This window comes from Ornithodoros turicata, chromosome 1, assembly GCF_037126465.1.
Source record: "Ornithodoros turicata isolate Travis chromosome 1, ASM3712646v1, whole genome shotgun sequence".
NCBI classification, from domain to species: Eukaryota; Metazoa; Arthropoda; class Arachnida; order Ixodida; family Argasidae; genus Ornithodoros; species Ornithodoros turicata.
The window spans coordinates 195,560,813-195,578,472 of NC_088201.1; the positions used below are offsets into that span (position 1 = coordinate 195,560,813).

General features: G+C 47.1%; 1 protein-coding gene across 9 annotated transcripts in view; it reads right to left on the reverse strand.

Annotated features, from left to right (window-relative positions):
- LOC135378924 (caspase-3-like) overlaps positions 1-17,660 on the reverse strand; it is a 205,046-nt gene that overhangs the window by 125,981 nt on the left and 61,405 nt on the right. For all 9 annotated transcript variants that reach the window (XM_064612097.1, XM_064612092.1, XM_064612094.1 and 6 more), the window contains one exon: positions 12,928-12,979. Coding sequence is in view for 8 of the 9 variants with exons in the window: in XM_064612092.1 (XP_064468162.1) it covers positions 12,928-12,979 (52 nt within the window). In the remaining variant the exon portion in view is untranslated. The remainder of the gene's footprint in view (positions 1-12,927; positions 12,980-17,660) is intronic.

Consider the following 17,660-nt stretch of genomic DNA (forward strand, 5'->3'; position numbering starts at 1 on the left):
AACCTTGGAGTTCAAAGCCTGTGCATTCCTTTCTTAGTTCCGGGGTCTCCCGCATTTTGAATGTGGAAGGTTGGCAGGTGTGCAACATAGTACAATAGAAAAATGGTCCGCCTCTTTCAGGATGAACCCGATTCCAACAGCTAACTCCCTCCCGAACCAGCTTCCCTCCAATTCCGGCAAAATCCAATTTCTGCCAAAATATATTACTCTTACATTCTTCAGTAACATGCTCCCCCCTTATTGGCACCTCAAATGCTTCTGTTTTCAGACTTGTAAGACTATCCTTCAGAATTCCCACTGGATATCTGTCAATCAGGGTTTTGTGTTGTCAATCAGGCCATGGCTAACTGGCATAATTGAGAGCATGTCAAGACTAGCTGAGGCGGCTGTGTTGCCTCACTTTTCCTAATGGAATTGTTGGACCAGGATTCTGGGTCGTTCCACGGCTGTCGGCCACGCTTATGATTTATGGGGGACAAACTTGTGTAGGCCAAAAAGCTGCTGAGAATAGTCGCCCTTTTGTATACAGCCCTTGTCCACTTTAGGTGCGACAATTTGCATAACCAACAACACCCGAGTTTGCCCTTCCGAATCTTGATGGGAGGTCATTTAAACCGAAAAAATCATTACGGTCGTAATCACAGTAAACGGAAGAGCACTGCAGCAGGCTTACCTGTGGTCCTGGGGATTGAGTCGCCTAAAATGTTGATCATAGCGGCAGAATTGAGGCGCGTACACCACTAGAAGCTCCCTACGGAGGCAGATGTCCCTGAGTAATGGGTGTTGTGTTATGCACTGCACGGCGGCACTGTTGCACATTTCTACCACCCTGGCAACAGAATGGCAACACAGGCGCTCGTCGGGCTCCTGTGGGTCGCAGACTCCACACAGACACCTGCCGACAACAATTTCAACATTCTAAACTGTTTCGCACATCCGACGGCAACCATGCAAAGAGATACGTCACCTGAAAATGTCATCCCCCGGGTTAGCCGCAGCCACATCTCGTGCATGGTCGGCGGGTTCCAGAGGCATTGGGTCCGTAGAGTATGGGTCATCATCCAGCATTAACTCGTCGCCGCTACCGCTAACATGTTCGTCAGAATCTCCCCCAGACAGATAAACATCACTCTCGTTTTCAGACTCCATGTTTGCTACCTTCGCCTTCGCTTCGCGATCGCCAAACAGGCGCGCGGCTCGCATTTACCCAGGGCGCGCGCTGATTGGCCTTATCCGGGTGACGTTTGCTCCCACTTTTAGAGAGCGAGGGCGCAAGGATTCCGGTTTCCTCTTCATCGGATTGCGCGAAAAGTACGCCGCGGATCGAAATGGTATTTTCGGGCCCATTTCAGTGGTCGGCAAGGAATTAGAATTCGCATTAGTTTCGAAATTGACCTCGGAGAATGCGACTGTCCCTTTAAAGAATGCAGAGGACCAACCTAAAATGTGAAGGAAGCGTGGGTTTATCGGTGCGACTGTCACCGCCTTTCATGTTGTGACGTCATCATTTCGTGTTTTTAACCTCTTCTTCTTTCCTTGACCTTCCTCCTGGGAATATTTTGTCACATTGACGAGTTACTAGTTGTAGTGGATGACGCATCGACAAAGAGTACGATCAACGTCCTTGGAAGAGCACAACTGGATGTCTGCTCGAAGGAACACAGTTTTAAGTTGGAAGCAATTTTCACTGAAGTTAATGCGATCAACATCTTGGGCAGAACTTGGATATCCGCTCTTCGGCTCGACTTGAACAAGCTGTTCATTTGCGTCACGGGAAGTTCCCCGGTCTTGGGAAGTAGCCTCCAAGAACTGGTGACGAAGTACCCAGCTGTATTCCGAGAGGGTCTGGGAAGATGTACAAAAACGAAAGTTCATCTTGAGCTCAAATCTGACAGCCAGCCCAAGTTCTTCAAAGCACGACCAATACCATTCTCTATCCGTACGGCTGTAGAACGCGATCTAGAGCGACAGGTGGCTAATTTAGTGCTATCCTCGATTGAAACGTCCTCTTGGGCTACGCCCATCGTCGTTGTCCCCAAGCCAAACGGCGCAGTTCGCGTATGCGGTGATTTCAGCGTGAGGGTAAATCCGCAGCTAGACATTGCACAGTACCCTCTTCCGCGTCCAGAAGAGTTGTTTGCTAAGCTGGATGGAGGGGTCATCTTCTCGAAGCTCGACCTATCAGAAGCATACCTTCAGATGGAGCTAGACGACGATGCAAAGAAGGTATTAGTCGTCAACACCCACAAAGGACTTTTTCAATTTCATCGAATGCCTTTTGGCATAGCTTCCGCACCTGCCATATTCCAGAGAACGATGGAGCAAGTTACTGCTGGACTGGACTATGTAGCATGTTACTTGGATGACATCATCATCACTGGAACTACGTTAGAGCACCATCTTTCCAACCTAGCGAAGGTTTTCCAGCGTCTCAGTGATTTTGGTTTCACTTTAAAGAAAGAAAAATGCGCCTTCTTCAAGCAAGAATTCGAGTACCTGGGCCAAATCGTTTCAAAGGAAGGCTTTCGACCATCGCTCAAGAAGATTTCAGCTATACTGAATATGCCCGAACCACGTAATGTTTCGGAACTACGAGCGCTATTGGGCATGATTCAGCACTATAACCGGTACATACCTGGATTGGCAGACATCTGCTCACCATTTCAAGAGTTGCTCCGTAAAGAGTCTCGCTGGTACTGGTCTTCCGAATGCGTCGAAGCTTTTGAGACGGTGAAACTCAAATTATCAGCGCCCGAATCCTTAGCGCACTACGATCCAGCAAAACCACTGTTTCTTACTACTGACGCATCATCCGAAGGACTGGGGGCAGTCATCTTTCATAGGATTGATGGCAAGGAGCGTCCCATCGCCCGCGCTTCCAAAACGCTCACCTCTGCCAAGAAAAAGTATGCTCAAATTGAGCGAGAAGCGCTTGCCATCATCTTCGGCGTCAAGAAGTTCCATGAGTACTTGTGGGGACGAAGGTTCACTCTGTACACGGACCACAAGCCTTCGACAACCATCTTTGGTCCGTACAAGGGGATACCGGTAGCGGCCGCCAATCGTTTACAGAGGTGGGCCCTCATTCTAATGAGTTACTCATACGACATTATCTACAAGCCAACGACAGACATTGGAAATGCTGACGGCTTGGCACGCCTAGCAGTAGGGCCGGATCCGCAATTCGACAAGTTGATCCAGGAGGAAGTCAACCACGTTGATGTTCCGCCGTCTCATCTTGCCGATATCAGTTTCCCTATCTCTGCTGATGACATTGCCAAGGAAACAGCTAGGGATCCTCTCTTTTCACGCCTATACCGGTACATTCTGGAAGGATGGCCTTCTGATGTACCTCCGGATGCTGAACCGTTTGCTGCCCGACAAACTGAGCTCACAGTGCTTAGCGACTGTATCGTCTGGGGGATGCGAACGGTGGTTCCGAAGGAGTTCAGGTCTAAGGTCCTAGATGTCTTGCATTCCGGTCACACCGGCCAGATGAAGATGCTTGCCCGGTCTTACGTGTGGTGGCCGAAGACAGACAAGGACATTGAGACCTTATGCCGTAGTTGTGAAGAATGTGCAGAGTTCAGTGAACAAAAGCGGCCTGTTCCTCCACCAATGGGAGCCTCCAGCTGGACCATGGGTTCGCGTTCATTGTGACTTCGCTGAATTCAAACATCAGCATTTCCTCATTACTAACGACGCCTACAGCAAATGGCCTGAGGTGGCGTACATGCCGACAATTTCTGCCTCCGCCACCACGACATCGCTACCAGACATTTTCGTCCGCCAAGGTTTTCCTGAGCAGCTGGTTACAGACAATGGACCCCAATTCACCAGCCAGACCTTCAAGGATTTTGTAACACAGCATGGCATTCAACACGTTCTTACACCGCCTTACCACCCAAAGTCAAACGGACAAGCAGAAAACTTCGTCCGTACATTTAAGTCCGCCTTGCGGAGGGGAGGAACAACCAAGGACGGAATTCAAAAGTTCCTGACGCAGTACCGCGTCACACCACATGCAACGACAGGCAAATCTCCATCTATGCTCCTCATGGGAAGACAAATCAGAACGGCTATTGATCTCTTGCGACCCGCCTTAGACACGCACCGCCTACATGCTGCGACCAGGCAGAAACGGAATTACGACCGGAGTGCGCAGGACAGACTTTTTGAGGTTGGCCAACCAGTTTGGGCTGCTGATCCGATGGACAGGCGACACTGGGTTAAGGGATCCATAACCGGTAAAGTGGGCACGGTCATCTACGAGGTCCAATTCGCTGGTGGCCGGCAACGCAGAGTTCATGCCGACCACTTGAAGACTCGCCTGACAGCCGATAGCTCCGAACCGTCACAGACCCTTCCCTGGCCGGAGTCAGAGACGTCATTGGCACCAGCCCCACCCACAAGAGCTCGGCGACCCTCCCAGACCACCACCGGCACGCTATCCCAAAAGAGACCGGAGACAGCCGTCCCGCTACGTTCCGTCTTGAGGGGAGGAATATAGTGGATGACGCATCGACAAAGAGCACGCGCCATGAGCATCAGCTGTGCCCCAGCTGATAGAACACCTGACCGTGCAGTCGTGGCCTAGCCATGACAGAATAAACATGTTCCTACCCGGACTTTGGTTGACTCTTACACTAGCGGGGCCAGTATGGTCACCCTTCTCTGTGTCTGTCTTGTTCGCTCCAAGTTAAATCGTGTACTAACTGACCCATTCAGCAACATTAATTAGTGAATTGTTGACTTTGTCCCTCAGGCTCTTGGGGACTGTATGTGTTGTGTTTGTCCCTAGATGGAACTCACGACGGCTCATTTGCCGATGTGTTCTCAGTCGCCGCCATGCTTCGTGTACGAATGTGTCACTGAGAAAACATGCAAGAGTGACAAGAGCACGACGCTGGCTTATCCAATAGCCCGAGCTTTAAATCGGCCGGGACCATACATTGCCTGGCTTAGTAAATACTAGACCCTGTGTTACACCTCTGTTAGTGATCTATGCTCAACTTTTACAGCCTGCTACACTGGGCCCGGTCACCCTTGACCAAGACCGTTCGACGTTTACGGCATCCTTGGCTGCATTCAATGTAACGCCACCGGAAGCTTTCACGTTCAAGACGCCGAATGAGTGGACCACTTGGAGGAAACGCTTTCTACGTTTCCGCGCTGCCTCTGGCCTTAACGACAAGGCTGGGTTAAGCCAAGTAGATGCACTGACCTACATTATGGGTGAAGAAGCGGAGGACATATACGCCACACTAAAGCTTAGTCCCGAAGACGCACAGAAGTTCGACAAGGTGCTAGAAGCATTCCATGCCTACTTCGCTCCGTGCCGCAACATCATCTTTGAGCGTGCAAAGTACAACAGGATTTCGAATCTGTGGAGTAATTCGTGACTGTCTTGCATTCAATGGCAGACTTATAAAACTATGGGGCGCTGCGTGAAGAACTGATCCGGGACAGACTGGTTGCAAGCATTCGAGACAAGAAAGTTTCGGAACAACTACAGGTCGACTCCGAACTCACTCTACAAAAGGCTACCACAGCGGCTCGACAGCTAGAAACTGTCCGGCTGCAGCAAGCTGAACTTCACAAAGGCAATGACGCTACAGTACATCGACTAACGATGTACAAAGTGTCAGTGGGGTACGAATCAAGGAGACTGGCAACCAGGAAGATTCACGCAGGCACGACCCGCCCTTCTTCAAAGTCAGGTTCCCAAAAGCTCTGCCGGTGGTGCGGCCGTGACAGGCACACAAGACAGGACTGCCAAGCAAAAGACAAGATATGCTTCAAATGCAAGAAGAAGGGGCACTTCTCATCAGTTTGCCTTTCGGCTATGCAGACCCAATCTGCCCCCGACGGAACTACTGCATTTCTAGGAGTCGTAGCTCATGGTGGAACGTCGAAATGGCAAGTCTCAGTCCTTGTTCAAGGAATACCGTTAACGTTTAAAGTTGAAACAGGAGCTGACGAAACAGTTATACCAGTGAGCGTTCTCCCACAGAACTTCGCGGGAATCCGTCTGGAAACTTCCAAACGTCGCCTGCGAGGTCTAGACCGAAAAATGCTGAAGGCCACAGGTATGACCTCTCTTCAGACAGTTTTTCAAGGACAAGAAACCCAACAAGACATTCACGTCTCGAAGGAACTTCCTACGTAGTTTGCTTGGTCAGCCAGCGATAGAAACCCTGAAAGTGCTTCGGACAATACAAATGCTCTCAAAGGCGTCCCCATTCGAAGAATATGCTACGTTCCTTCAGGGACTGGGAGTTGTACAAGGAGATTACGACATAAAGCTAGCTGCTGATGCTAGGCCCTTTGCCCTTTCATCTCCACGGAGAGTACCACTGCCCCTATAGCAAAAAACAAAAGAGGAACTTTAGCGCATTGAGAAGCTAGGAGTTATGCCAGTCACGCAGTAACGCCACTCATGGAACCGACAGCCTGGTGGGCGCCAATGGTAATCGCCCCAAAGAAGTCAGGAGGAATTTGACTTTGCATCGATTTCCGCTACGTACTGCGTGAATTTCATCTGATCCCTTCTGTTGAACATTCACTCGCAATACTAAAAAGTGCAAAGGTCTTCAGTAAACTCGACGCAAGCTCGTTTTTTTTTTTTTTGGCATGTACTGCTAAGTGAAGAAAGCAAACACTTGACGGCGTTCATAACTTCGTTTGGGCGATATTCCTTCAACAGATATCCCCCCACACCACCCGACGATATTTCTTCGGGATATCGTCCCCGCCAGAGGTATCGTCCCCGCCGGTAGCTCAGTCGGTAACGTGTTGACTTGCTGAGCGTAAGATCGCAGGTTCAATTCTTGTTGAGGAGGGCAGCAATTGGGGAAGGTAGACACTGCTTCCAGTACGGTGTGTCGGATGTGCACGTCAAAAGAACCCAATGTGTCGAAATCCCTCATATCGCCACATTAGGCTGACGCATCTCCCTTTATTATTAGTATCATTCACAGCAAGGGTATTTTTTCTGAAAAAACAAAACAAAACAAGCATTTTGAATGGGTGCCGACACAAACACCCTTTTGTAGGATGTTCAGAACGACCTCTAAAGATGCTCACTCCCTTTTCACACCTTTAGGGGTGTAAAAAGCTTTAGTGTGTAACTGATCCTTTTTACGTGTAAATCAACACCCTAATATGGAAACACACCCCGCGGGAGGTGCTTACTCAACGCGTGTGGGTAGTAATTCAATTATACCTACAGATTCCAGTTTTGGTGTAAATCGGCACCGTCCAAAAATGGCATCAGTTGTGATTTGTTTCTCTGGCGGTCATATTATGCATATTAGCCAAAGTGAATGCATAGCTTGAAAACGTTCCCCAATATGGCAATTCGAAACTGGGGCCATATTGGACCAAGTTAGCGTCTGACATACAGATATACGTTTGGATAAGGATATACGAGCTTAAAGTTAGTGGTAGGTTTAAGACATCACATAAATGGGTTAATGAAACAACAGCTCATTTAGAAAGGCAGTGACATTTCCTTCCTCAGAGAAAACGAATATAATATACATTGAACATGAATATGGCACAGAACGCACACAGACAAGGACGACATACATGGAACCTTTCCGTCCCCAAAGCCGAAAGCCCGAGCAGCTGGAAGTCCCAGCGTGAACAAGAGCAGTTCGTCCCAATAAATCAGCCGCTAGATGAACGCTTCCCTGTGTTGTCCTTGTCCATGTGCGTTCTCAAACATGTTCAGTCCCAACCAACATGCTGCACACAGTCTCGCACCCTTATACACATGATTGTCTTGTGAACTTTGCAGTCCATTGTGGTGCCGTGGGGAATCACTAGCGGGGCCAGTATGGTCACCCTTCTCTGTGTCTGTCTTGTTCGCTCCAAGTTAAATCGTGTACTAACTGACCCATTCAGCAACATTAATTAGTGAATTGTTGACTTTGTCCCTCAGGCTCTTGGGGACTGTATGTGTTGTGTTTGTCCCTAGATGGAACTCACGACGGCTCATTTGCCGATGTGTTCTCAGTCGCCGCCATGCTTCGTGTACGAATGTGTCACTGAGAAAACATGCAAGAGTGACAAGAGCACGACGCTGGCTTATCCAATAGCCCGAGCTTTAAATCGGCCGGGACCATACATTGCCTGGCTTAGTAAATACTAGACCCTGTGTTACACCTCTGTTAGTGATCTATGCTCAACTTTTACAGCCTGCTACACTGGGCCCGGTCACCCTTGACCAAGACCGTTCGACGTTTACGGCATCCTTGGCTGCATTCAATGTAACGCCACCGGAAGCTTTCACGTTCAAGACGCCGAATGAGTGGACCACTTGGAGGAAACGCTTTCTACGTTTCCGCGCTGCCTCTGGCCTTAACGACAAGGCTGGGTTAAGCCAAGTAGATGCACTGACCTACATTATGGGTGAAGAAGCGGAGGACATATACGCCACACTAAAGCTTAGTCCCGAAGACGCACAGAAGTTCGACAAGGTGCTAGAAGCATTCCATGCCTACTTCGCTCCGTGCCGCAACATCATCTTTGAGCGTGCAAAGTACAACAGGATTTCGAATCTGTGGAGTAATTCGTGACTGTCTTGCATTCAATGGCAGACTTATAAAACTATGGGGCGCTGCGTGAAGAACTGATCCGGGACAGACTGGTTGCAAGCATTCGAGACAAGAAAGTTTCGGAACAACTACAGGTCGACTCCGAACTCACTCTACAAAAGGCTACCACAGCGGCTCGACAGCTAGAAACTGTCCGGCTGCAGCAAGCTGAACTTCACAAAGGCAATGACGCTACAGTACATCGACTAACGATGTACAAAGTGTCAGTGGGGTACGAATCAAGGAGACTGGCAACCAGGAAGATTCACGCAGGCACGACCCGCCCTTCTTCAAAGTCAGGTTCCCAAAAGCTCTGCCGGTGGTGCGGCCGTGACAGGCACACAAGACAGGACTGCCAAGCAAAAGACAAGATATGCTTCAAATGCAAGAAGAAGGGGCACTTCTCATCAGTTTGCCTTTCGGCTATGCAGACCCAATCTGCCCCCGACGGAACTACTGCATTTCTAGGAGTCGTAGCTCATGGTGGAACGTCGAAATGGCAAGTCTCAGTCCTTGTTCAAGGAATACCGTTAACGTTTAAAGTTGAAACAGGAGCTGACGAAACAGTTATACCAGTGAGCGTTCTCCCACAGAACTTCGCGGGAATCCGTCTGGAAACTTCCAAACGTCGCCTGCGAGGTCTAGACCGAAAAATGCTGAAGGCCACAGGTATGACCTCTCTTCAGACAGTTTTTCAAGGACAAGAAACCCAACAAGACATTCACGTCTCGAAGGAACTTCCTACGTAGTTTGCTTGGTCAGCCAGCGATAGAAACCCTGAAAGTGCTTCGGACAATACAAATGCTCTCAAAGGCGTCCCCATTCGAAGAATATGCTACGTTCCTTCAGGGACTGGGAGTTGTACAAGGAGATTACGACATAAAGCTAGCTGCTGATGCTAGGCCCTTTGCCCTTTCATCTCCACGGAGAGTACCACTGCCCCTATAGCAAAAAACAAAAGAGGAACTTTAGCGCATTGAGAAGCTAGGAGTTATGCCAGTCACGCAGTAACGCCACTCATGGAACCGACAGCCTGGTGGGCGCCAATGGTAATCGCCCCAAAGAAGTCAGGAGGAATTTGACTTTGCATCGATTTCCGCTACGTACTGCGTGAATTTCATCTGATCCCTTCTGTTGAACATTCACTCGCAATACTAAAAAGTGCAAAGGTCTTCAGTAAACTCGACGCAAGCTCGTTTTTTTTTTTTTTTTTGGCATGTACTGCTAAGTGAAGAAAGCAAACACTTGACGGCGTTCATAACTTCGTTTGGGCGATATTCCTTCAACAGATATCCCCCCACACCACCCGACGATATTTCTTCGGGATATCGTCCCCGCCAGAGGTATCGTCCCCGCCGGTAGCTCAGTCGGTAACGTGTTGACTTGCTGAGCGTAAGATCGCAGGTTCAATTCTTGTTGAGGAGGGCAGCAATTGGGGAAGGTAGACACTGCTTCCAGTACGGTGTGTCGGATGTGCACGTCAAAAGAACCCAATGTGTCGAAATCCCTCATATCGCCACATTAGGCTGACGCATCTCCCTTTATTATTAGTATCATTCACAGCAAGGGTATTTTTTCTGAAAAAACAAAACAAAACAAGCATTTTGAATGGGTGCCGACACAAACACCCTTTTGTAGGATGTTCAGAACGACCTCTAAAGATGCTCACTCCCTTTTCACACCTTTAGGGGTGTAAAAAGCTTTAGTGTGTAACTGATCCTTTTTACGTGTAAATCAACACCCTAATATGGAAACACACCCCGCGGGAGGTGCTTACTCAACGCGTGTGGGTAGTAATTCAATTATACCTACAGATTCCAGTTTTGGTGTAAATCGGCACCGTCCAAAAATGGCATCAGTTGTGATTTGTTTCTCTGGCGGTCATATTATGCATATTAGCCAAAGTGAATGCATAGCTTGAAAACGTTCCCCAATATGGCAATTCGAAACTGGGGCCATATTGGACCAAGTTAGCGTCTGACATACAGATATACGTTTGGATAAGGATATACGAGCTTAAAGTTAGTGGTAGGTTTAAGACATCACATAAATGGGTTAATGAAACAACAGCTCATTTAGAAAGGCAGTGACATTTCCTTCCTCAGAGAAAACGAATATAATATACATTGAACATGAATATGGCACAGAACGCACACAGACAAGGACGACATACATGGAACCTTTCCGTCCCCAAAGCCGAAAGCCCGAGCAGCTGGAAGTCCCAGCGTGAACAAGAGCAGTTCGTCCCAATAAATCAGCCGCTAGATGAACGCTTCCCTGTGTTGTCCTTGTCCATGTGCGTTCTCAAACATGTTCAGTCCCAACCAACATGCTGCACACAGTCTCGCACCCTTATACACATGATTGTCTTGTGAACTTTGCAGTCCATTGTGGTGCCGTGGGGAATGACCAGGCTCACGGCGCCGCAGAAGCAGGTCTCTAGCATCGGAAGCAGGCGAGTATCGCCCGGCTGAGAGGAGACTTCATTTCTTCGACGCCTCGTGACACTCTTGGCTTCCCGCCCAATGGACAACAGACATTCTCCCTCCATCCATGCTGAGCAGAGTTGGTCCAGCACAAGCTTTCCGCATGCCACGAAACACCTCTCGTCAAGATGCTGCATTAACTCATCGAAAGCGGCCCGATCTGCCTTTTACAGCTTATTTGCGTTGCCGCTTCAGACAAGTTGACTCTCCCAGATACGGTCACTGCGGTGCTCTAGAGCAGTGGTTCATAAAGTGTGGTCCCCGGATCCACGGGGGTCCCTGAGAGTGTTCGCGGGGGTTGGTGTCGATCGCAGACAGCAAGAAGACCATCTAGGCCAGTACTGGTCACGCAATCTCTGAAGAAGATGATATTTATATATGACGATATATGAGAAGGCGGAAATATACTGCCTTGTGTTTGTTTGTTTTTCCTTCTTTTTTTCTTCACGTCTCTTGCCTGTATCTACCTGAACCGAACTTAACAGGGGTCCTCAAATGAATTCTCAGTGGTTTTGGCGATCCGACACAACGAGAAGTTTGGGAGGCGCAGCTTTAGAAGATCTCGAGCACATTCTCTTTCATTGCCCACAACCCTGCTACATTGCTACCACAACATTGTTACCAGCGTTCCTGAACAGCACTGTCGGGTCTCTGAATCACCTGAACTCTCGCTCCCTCCCTCTCACAAAATTGCTTGGCCCCTGGCCAAATACAGCCCACCAACGCTCTGCCCTCAAAGCTCTTGCGTCATTTTTTGACACAGTCGGACTTCGATCTTTTTTGTGATGGCGTGCATTATTTCAATCCCCTCATCGCCACCAGGGATTGGGGAACTCCTCATTCCTCACCTCAAAAGTAAAGGTGTTGTTGTTCTGCAAAATAGACAGCCCTGCTCGCCTTCAAGTGAAAACGAAGGTGAGGTGTCTCAGTTTAATTTGCTTACATGCACAGAAACACTGAAGTAATCAAAATATCGTATGCGTTTCTTACTGGCTATGAGGGGAAACTAAGACTCGGCGTACAGGACATTCATTTGCTATATACGCCAAAGATAAACATTTCGCTCAATTGCACCCTTTTCGCACCAGTAGCAGGACATGCATCCGCAAGGTCGATCTCAGTAAATATTACACCCATCCAACAACCACCATGCAAACTTTTTCCCGCACAGGGTGTAACGTTTAGACCCAAATTACACCACATTTGCACCGAAAAGGGTGTTGAGACTTTGAGAGTGATCATGTATCACTTTGTACATCATATCTAGTCATGTACATGTCAAGTTTGTAGGTGATCACTTGGATTCTTCTCTTGTGTATTCATTGACGTTTCATGCTGCACAGGACCGCAATTTACTATGCCTAGGATTTTTGCACCGTGCCATGCGTCAGCTATTCTTAACATGTTGATAGATGTGCTTGTGCTGTTCAAGAACTCAGGTTTAGTAAAGTATTTGTTCCCTTAACACAACAAAGCTAAACCACCGCTACGTGTATTAGTTGTCATACGCAGAAAATAAAATCCATTTAGTAAAATGCACTTGCGCCCTAATCATACGACACGACTGCTAAAAAGATCAGTCCCTGAGAGCGGGTGGTGGGACATCATCACTTACCAATATAACTGTCCAGACAGCGCACGTCGTTGACATGGTTTGGAAAATGAATGTCCCAATGCATGTTTCGACTTGTATTTTGGTGGCGGAGCAGCATTTGCGCCTAGCGTCATGTCGACTACTGCTAGGGCTTACTGTGCCCCTACAACAGCTTACTTGCCCCTTCGTTAACTTGGCGTTCTTGCTTCGTTAAAACGTTTTTCTGGGTTAATTGATCAACACTCACCTTTCGTGGCCGCTTCCTCTTTCTCCTCTAGGAATTTCGTCCGCATGACATTCTGCAACCGTTGTAATATAAATGATTAACAAATGAACACGATATACTGCGTGATATAATATCATAAACATGAAACCTCATTTCCTTTGGACCCTATTTGCACCTAACAGTTTCTGGCTTGTTTAGGTCGGCATTCGGTAATTTCAAATCCGACTATTTCGTCTTTTGGTTTCCGTTTTTTTTTAATTAACAGTAGTATGACTCACGATTCCAATAAATACACACCTTCTATTCCCAATCATCCATAATAAAAATTGATGGAAGTTTGTCCTCCGGTGTGTCTCCGACCACCTCAACCGTCTTTTCTTCAGTAAAATTAATATATTTCTTGAATCTATTCACTGGACAAAACATGCATAGATATTAAATGCATAGATATGCATAAAAATGCATAAATGCATAGATATTAAATGATAATTTGATTAGCTGGAGCTGCTTGTGTCCGCCTCGTTCCAGAGATGGTCTTCATATGCCCATTCACTTCATCTCCAAAGGAGACTGGAAGACCACTGTGACCTTTTTTTTCTTGCTATTCTTATTTTGTAGGTAATTGCTGGTTCTATACCAAGGCCAATGAAGTATGCAGTATTTCTAACATTGTCGAAACGAATTCTGTCGTGAGGCTTTGAGAGAATAGAATCGCAACTAGGGCAATGCTCTACAATAAACTTATTGTCACTGACGAACGTGGAGTAAAGAGGCACTATCGTTTCGGAATCTACTGCGACGGATGTAACAGTCGCTTTAAGCAATTTCCGGTGGGTGCTTTCCCGGGCACCACAGAGACTCTAGCCCTGTGCCTCCAGAGACGTCTGTAAGAAACTGGGTGTCTGGCCATTAATGAGACCTGTCTATACCTGTAGCTCAGCACACTTTTTGGCTCTCTGCCCATCAGGAGCTGAAATACGGTTCCGTGTTATTCCTTGCATCCTAAACTATATTTCACGTGTATTTACTGAGCACCACCACTGACGGGAAACTGAAGTGGATTGGATTGGAACGGATATTCTCTAGCGACTTGCCAACCTAATGAGGCTCCAATTTTGTGGCCAGTTTTATCGACACCAGCTGGATTTAGAGGGTTAGATTGGAGGGGTGCAGAACAGCAGAACTGATCGGCTGCTGGACCCGCTTGATGGAACACACAGGGTGTTTCAACTAAGAGTGAACCCCTATTTATTATAGAAATGTACTTGAGATAAAGATTAGAAACCTCTGCGTCATACTTGTGAAGGTTTTTGCCTCCTAAACAGGTGGTTTCCATCAATGTATCTCATTATTTGTCTAGTTAGCTTAATTAAACTGAAGAGATTCTCAAGGATAGTAACTTTTTTTGCGCTTATTAGAAAGCTCTGGCCACAACACCCAATTTCAGTCAGAATTACAGGGTCTTTCACAATCTTTCCATAAACTTTTGACACCCGATAACACGCAAAAACAACCGACATTTTTGGGAAAATTCTGGAGTCATGGTGGTCTCCATGAAAAGAAGCAGCGGAGAAAAAACGCTAAAGTTTGATTGACAGGTCGAGACACTTTTTTAGGCTTCCCTTAGTGGGAAAGTTCCCTTTAATATACGACAATGCCCCATTTAACGACGCTTTCAGACATCCCCTGGGAACTGCACCACCACGCACCCAATTCCGTCAATATGGCAAAGGGTAGTCAAGTTGGAACTGGGAGCTCACTTGCAATTGACGATTATGAGTTATTATTTCACGATTATTTCAGGCATCGGAGTAGGAGGTATGTGTGCCTCCATGACACAGTACGAATAAGACGTCTTTACCAAAGATAAGTTAGTAAAGCACAGTAAATTATGCGTGTTATACCTTGATGGACGTGGAGAGTAATCCGTCATATTGTTCGCTAAACGTTTTTGGGAGGCACCGGCACAACTTATGAGGACACATCATCGAACGCCGTAGGAATGTTCGTGTTAGTGTCACTGTGCCACGCTTCACCCATGACATCTGACGATTACTAACCGCCAACATGGATGCTTGAAATAAATATATGAGAGTTGCTGCGGCATTTGGAAATTTCGAAGCGACCATGCCGATACCGCCACAAAGAACTGTTCATGTGGCATACTCTTGTCCAGACATTGGCATGTAAGCCGTAACTTGCGTCATGCGCCGGAATTGCCACCGTCTTCCGCTGTTTGGGAAAGGGCGCAGAGATTGCAACCTGGAACGCGTTGCCGAAGTTAAGGCGCATTCCGAAACGCCACATCGAAGACGACAGAAGTCCGTGCCCAGGCGCCGTCCAAGCGGTTGCCCCTTGAACGACTGACGATGGCGGAAGGTACCGACCATTCAATCAAAGCGAAGATCAAGTGGCGGGTCCGTGGCGTATGAGAACAAATGAATGGCCTGTAGCACGCGTCTCTCGCTTCCCTCGCGCACGTCGGGTTATCTCAGTGCTTGCACTCTTGCCGTTCTCCGTTCGCCTCTTCCCCATCCGAAGGCTCACGTCATTGAGAGCGACGCGGTGTCGGAATCGGATGGCGCATACGATTTTCTCAAACTCCCTGTTTACAGACACAACCTGCACTGTTAAAAGTGAACTTCACCGCATAGCAACGGTCATAGCCGGAAGTCGGAACCGGGAATTAGATCATGCCGTATCCTGATTTGTTGGAAATGAGAGGAGCCGCCTATCTGAGACACATTATGCATGGCCCAGGTAGGCGCCCCCTCCTGCTTTGAACAAATAGGACACAGAATGATATCATACGGCGTGAGACTTGACTAGAAACGTGCTATGTGGTGAAGTTCTGTGTTAACAGTGTGTACTAAAACTCTCTCCGGAATATTAACATTAGAGAGTTTTAGCTCATCGGAAGGAGCTCACAGTAACAGTTTCGAAAACATGATAAGGCAATCATACTGTTTCGTTCAAGCGAGCAACATCACGTTGCTAAGATTGGATTTAAATCATCATTTTCGTTGATTCCCTCCCATGTTATAAAACTCAATAATACTTCTGTCGTATGCCTTTCACCTATCACGTATACGTGCTACAGTGTTTGAGCTCGTAGATGAAGATTGCGTGACGAATTTTGAAGCTTATGTATTTTGTTCCGACCTGTATAGGGGTGCTAGGCTTTGCTCCGCATTGTATGGTAAATTGTTGTTTACACCATGACATCAATGGCCAGGGTGGCCACGTCAAAATCCTGAAAAGTCCGCAATGTGCAATGAGAATGTAGCTAAAAGTGGCCAATTTCTCGTGCATGTAGACAATTGCGTAGTCAATAGTGTGTAGGCATCATATGACATAGAGTGACCTGATGTCCTCAAAGGAAATCGTAATACGAATTCGAAGCTGCTGCTAAGTACTCTCGTATGACACAGCAACGTTTTAAAACAACATTCCGACGGGATCTAGCATACTCATCGCAAACACCTCGAGGGCCGAGGGCAGTTGACTTCGTGCGCGTCGATTCCAAAACGATGGTAGCGAATTAATTCTCATTGATCACTGACCACGGCAACGAGAATTTAATGGGAGTAACTGGAAAGTTTCGTTAAATGCTCTGCAAGAGAACGCCGGATGTTGAGAGCATGTCGGAATTTAATCTACGCGAAAACAAGGATACGACATACTCTAACGGACCAACGATGCGTGCCCGTGGTAGATGTGAACCGTCTGAGCGATCACCTGGAAGGCGCGGTGCAGACGATATCGGATACAATTGTCTGCGAAGCCAGTCAACTGCGCGCTGCGCTTTGATTGGCGTGCAAAAGTACGTCACCATGATGTTTCTTTGCAACTACCACTTTCCCAGTTCCAGGGGCAGTGCTAACACATAGAACTCGTTTATTTAATATATATCAGGAGTGGGAATGTATTATAATGCAAACTATTATAATAGTGTTACTGTAATCCTTCTTGTATTATTATTACGGGTGTATCCCGTTTGAAGCCATTAAAAATAATATTTCAAAAATAAACGCGGAAGTACCCACTGTTCAAAATATATCTCCCAGAATATACGCTTAAAAATAAACGCACAAAAATAATCGCCGAAATATCCCCGTTTAAATATAAACGCTAAGGAATCCACGGTTAAGAATATATCGTTAAAAATAAATCGTTTCAGGATCCCCCCAAATCCACCCTACAGTTGCTAGAGTCATGTGGGATGGCCCAAATCAAGGTGAACTGCAAGCAAGGGGCTTAACCTAACCTCATAGGACGAAACTAGCCTAACCTATCCCAAACTAACCGAAACCAAACTAAACTAACCTAACATAACATGATCTAACACGGCGCAAATTGCAATCAGTCCGCCTCCGTGCTAGATGATGAGGGGATTTTGAAACAGTTTATTTTTAATGGTGGATTACTAAACGGTGATCTCTAAGCGGGGATAGTAAGCGGTTTATTTTAGGAGATATATTTTTGACCGTGTATTTTTTAAGCGGATTATTCTTGAATGATTTATTCTTAAACGTTTATTCTTGATGGTGGATTTCGGGGACCCCCTCCACGCCATCACACATTGTTACACTTCCACTTCCCCATTGGCTTTACCACTGTTATGCCTGCTGCCCTGTTCTCATCAAAGTAATCACACTCAATTGCCTTATGCCTCCCCTGTCATTGGTCGTTACGTGTAGAAGGCTAAAAATCAGAAATAGATGGCACGTAGGTTAAAAAGCGATAAAAACCGG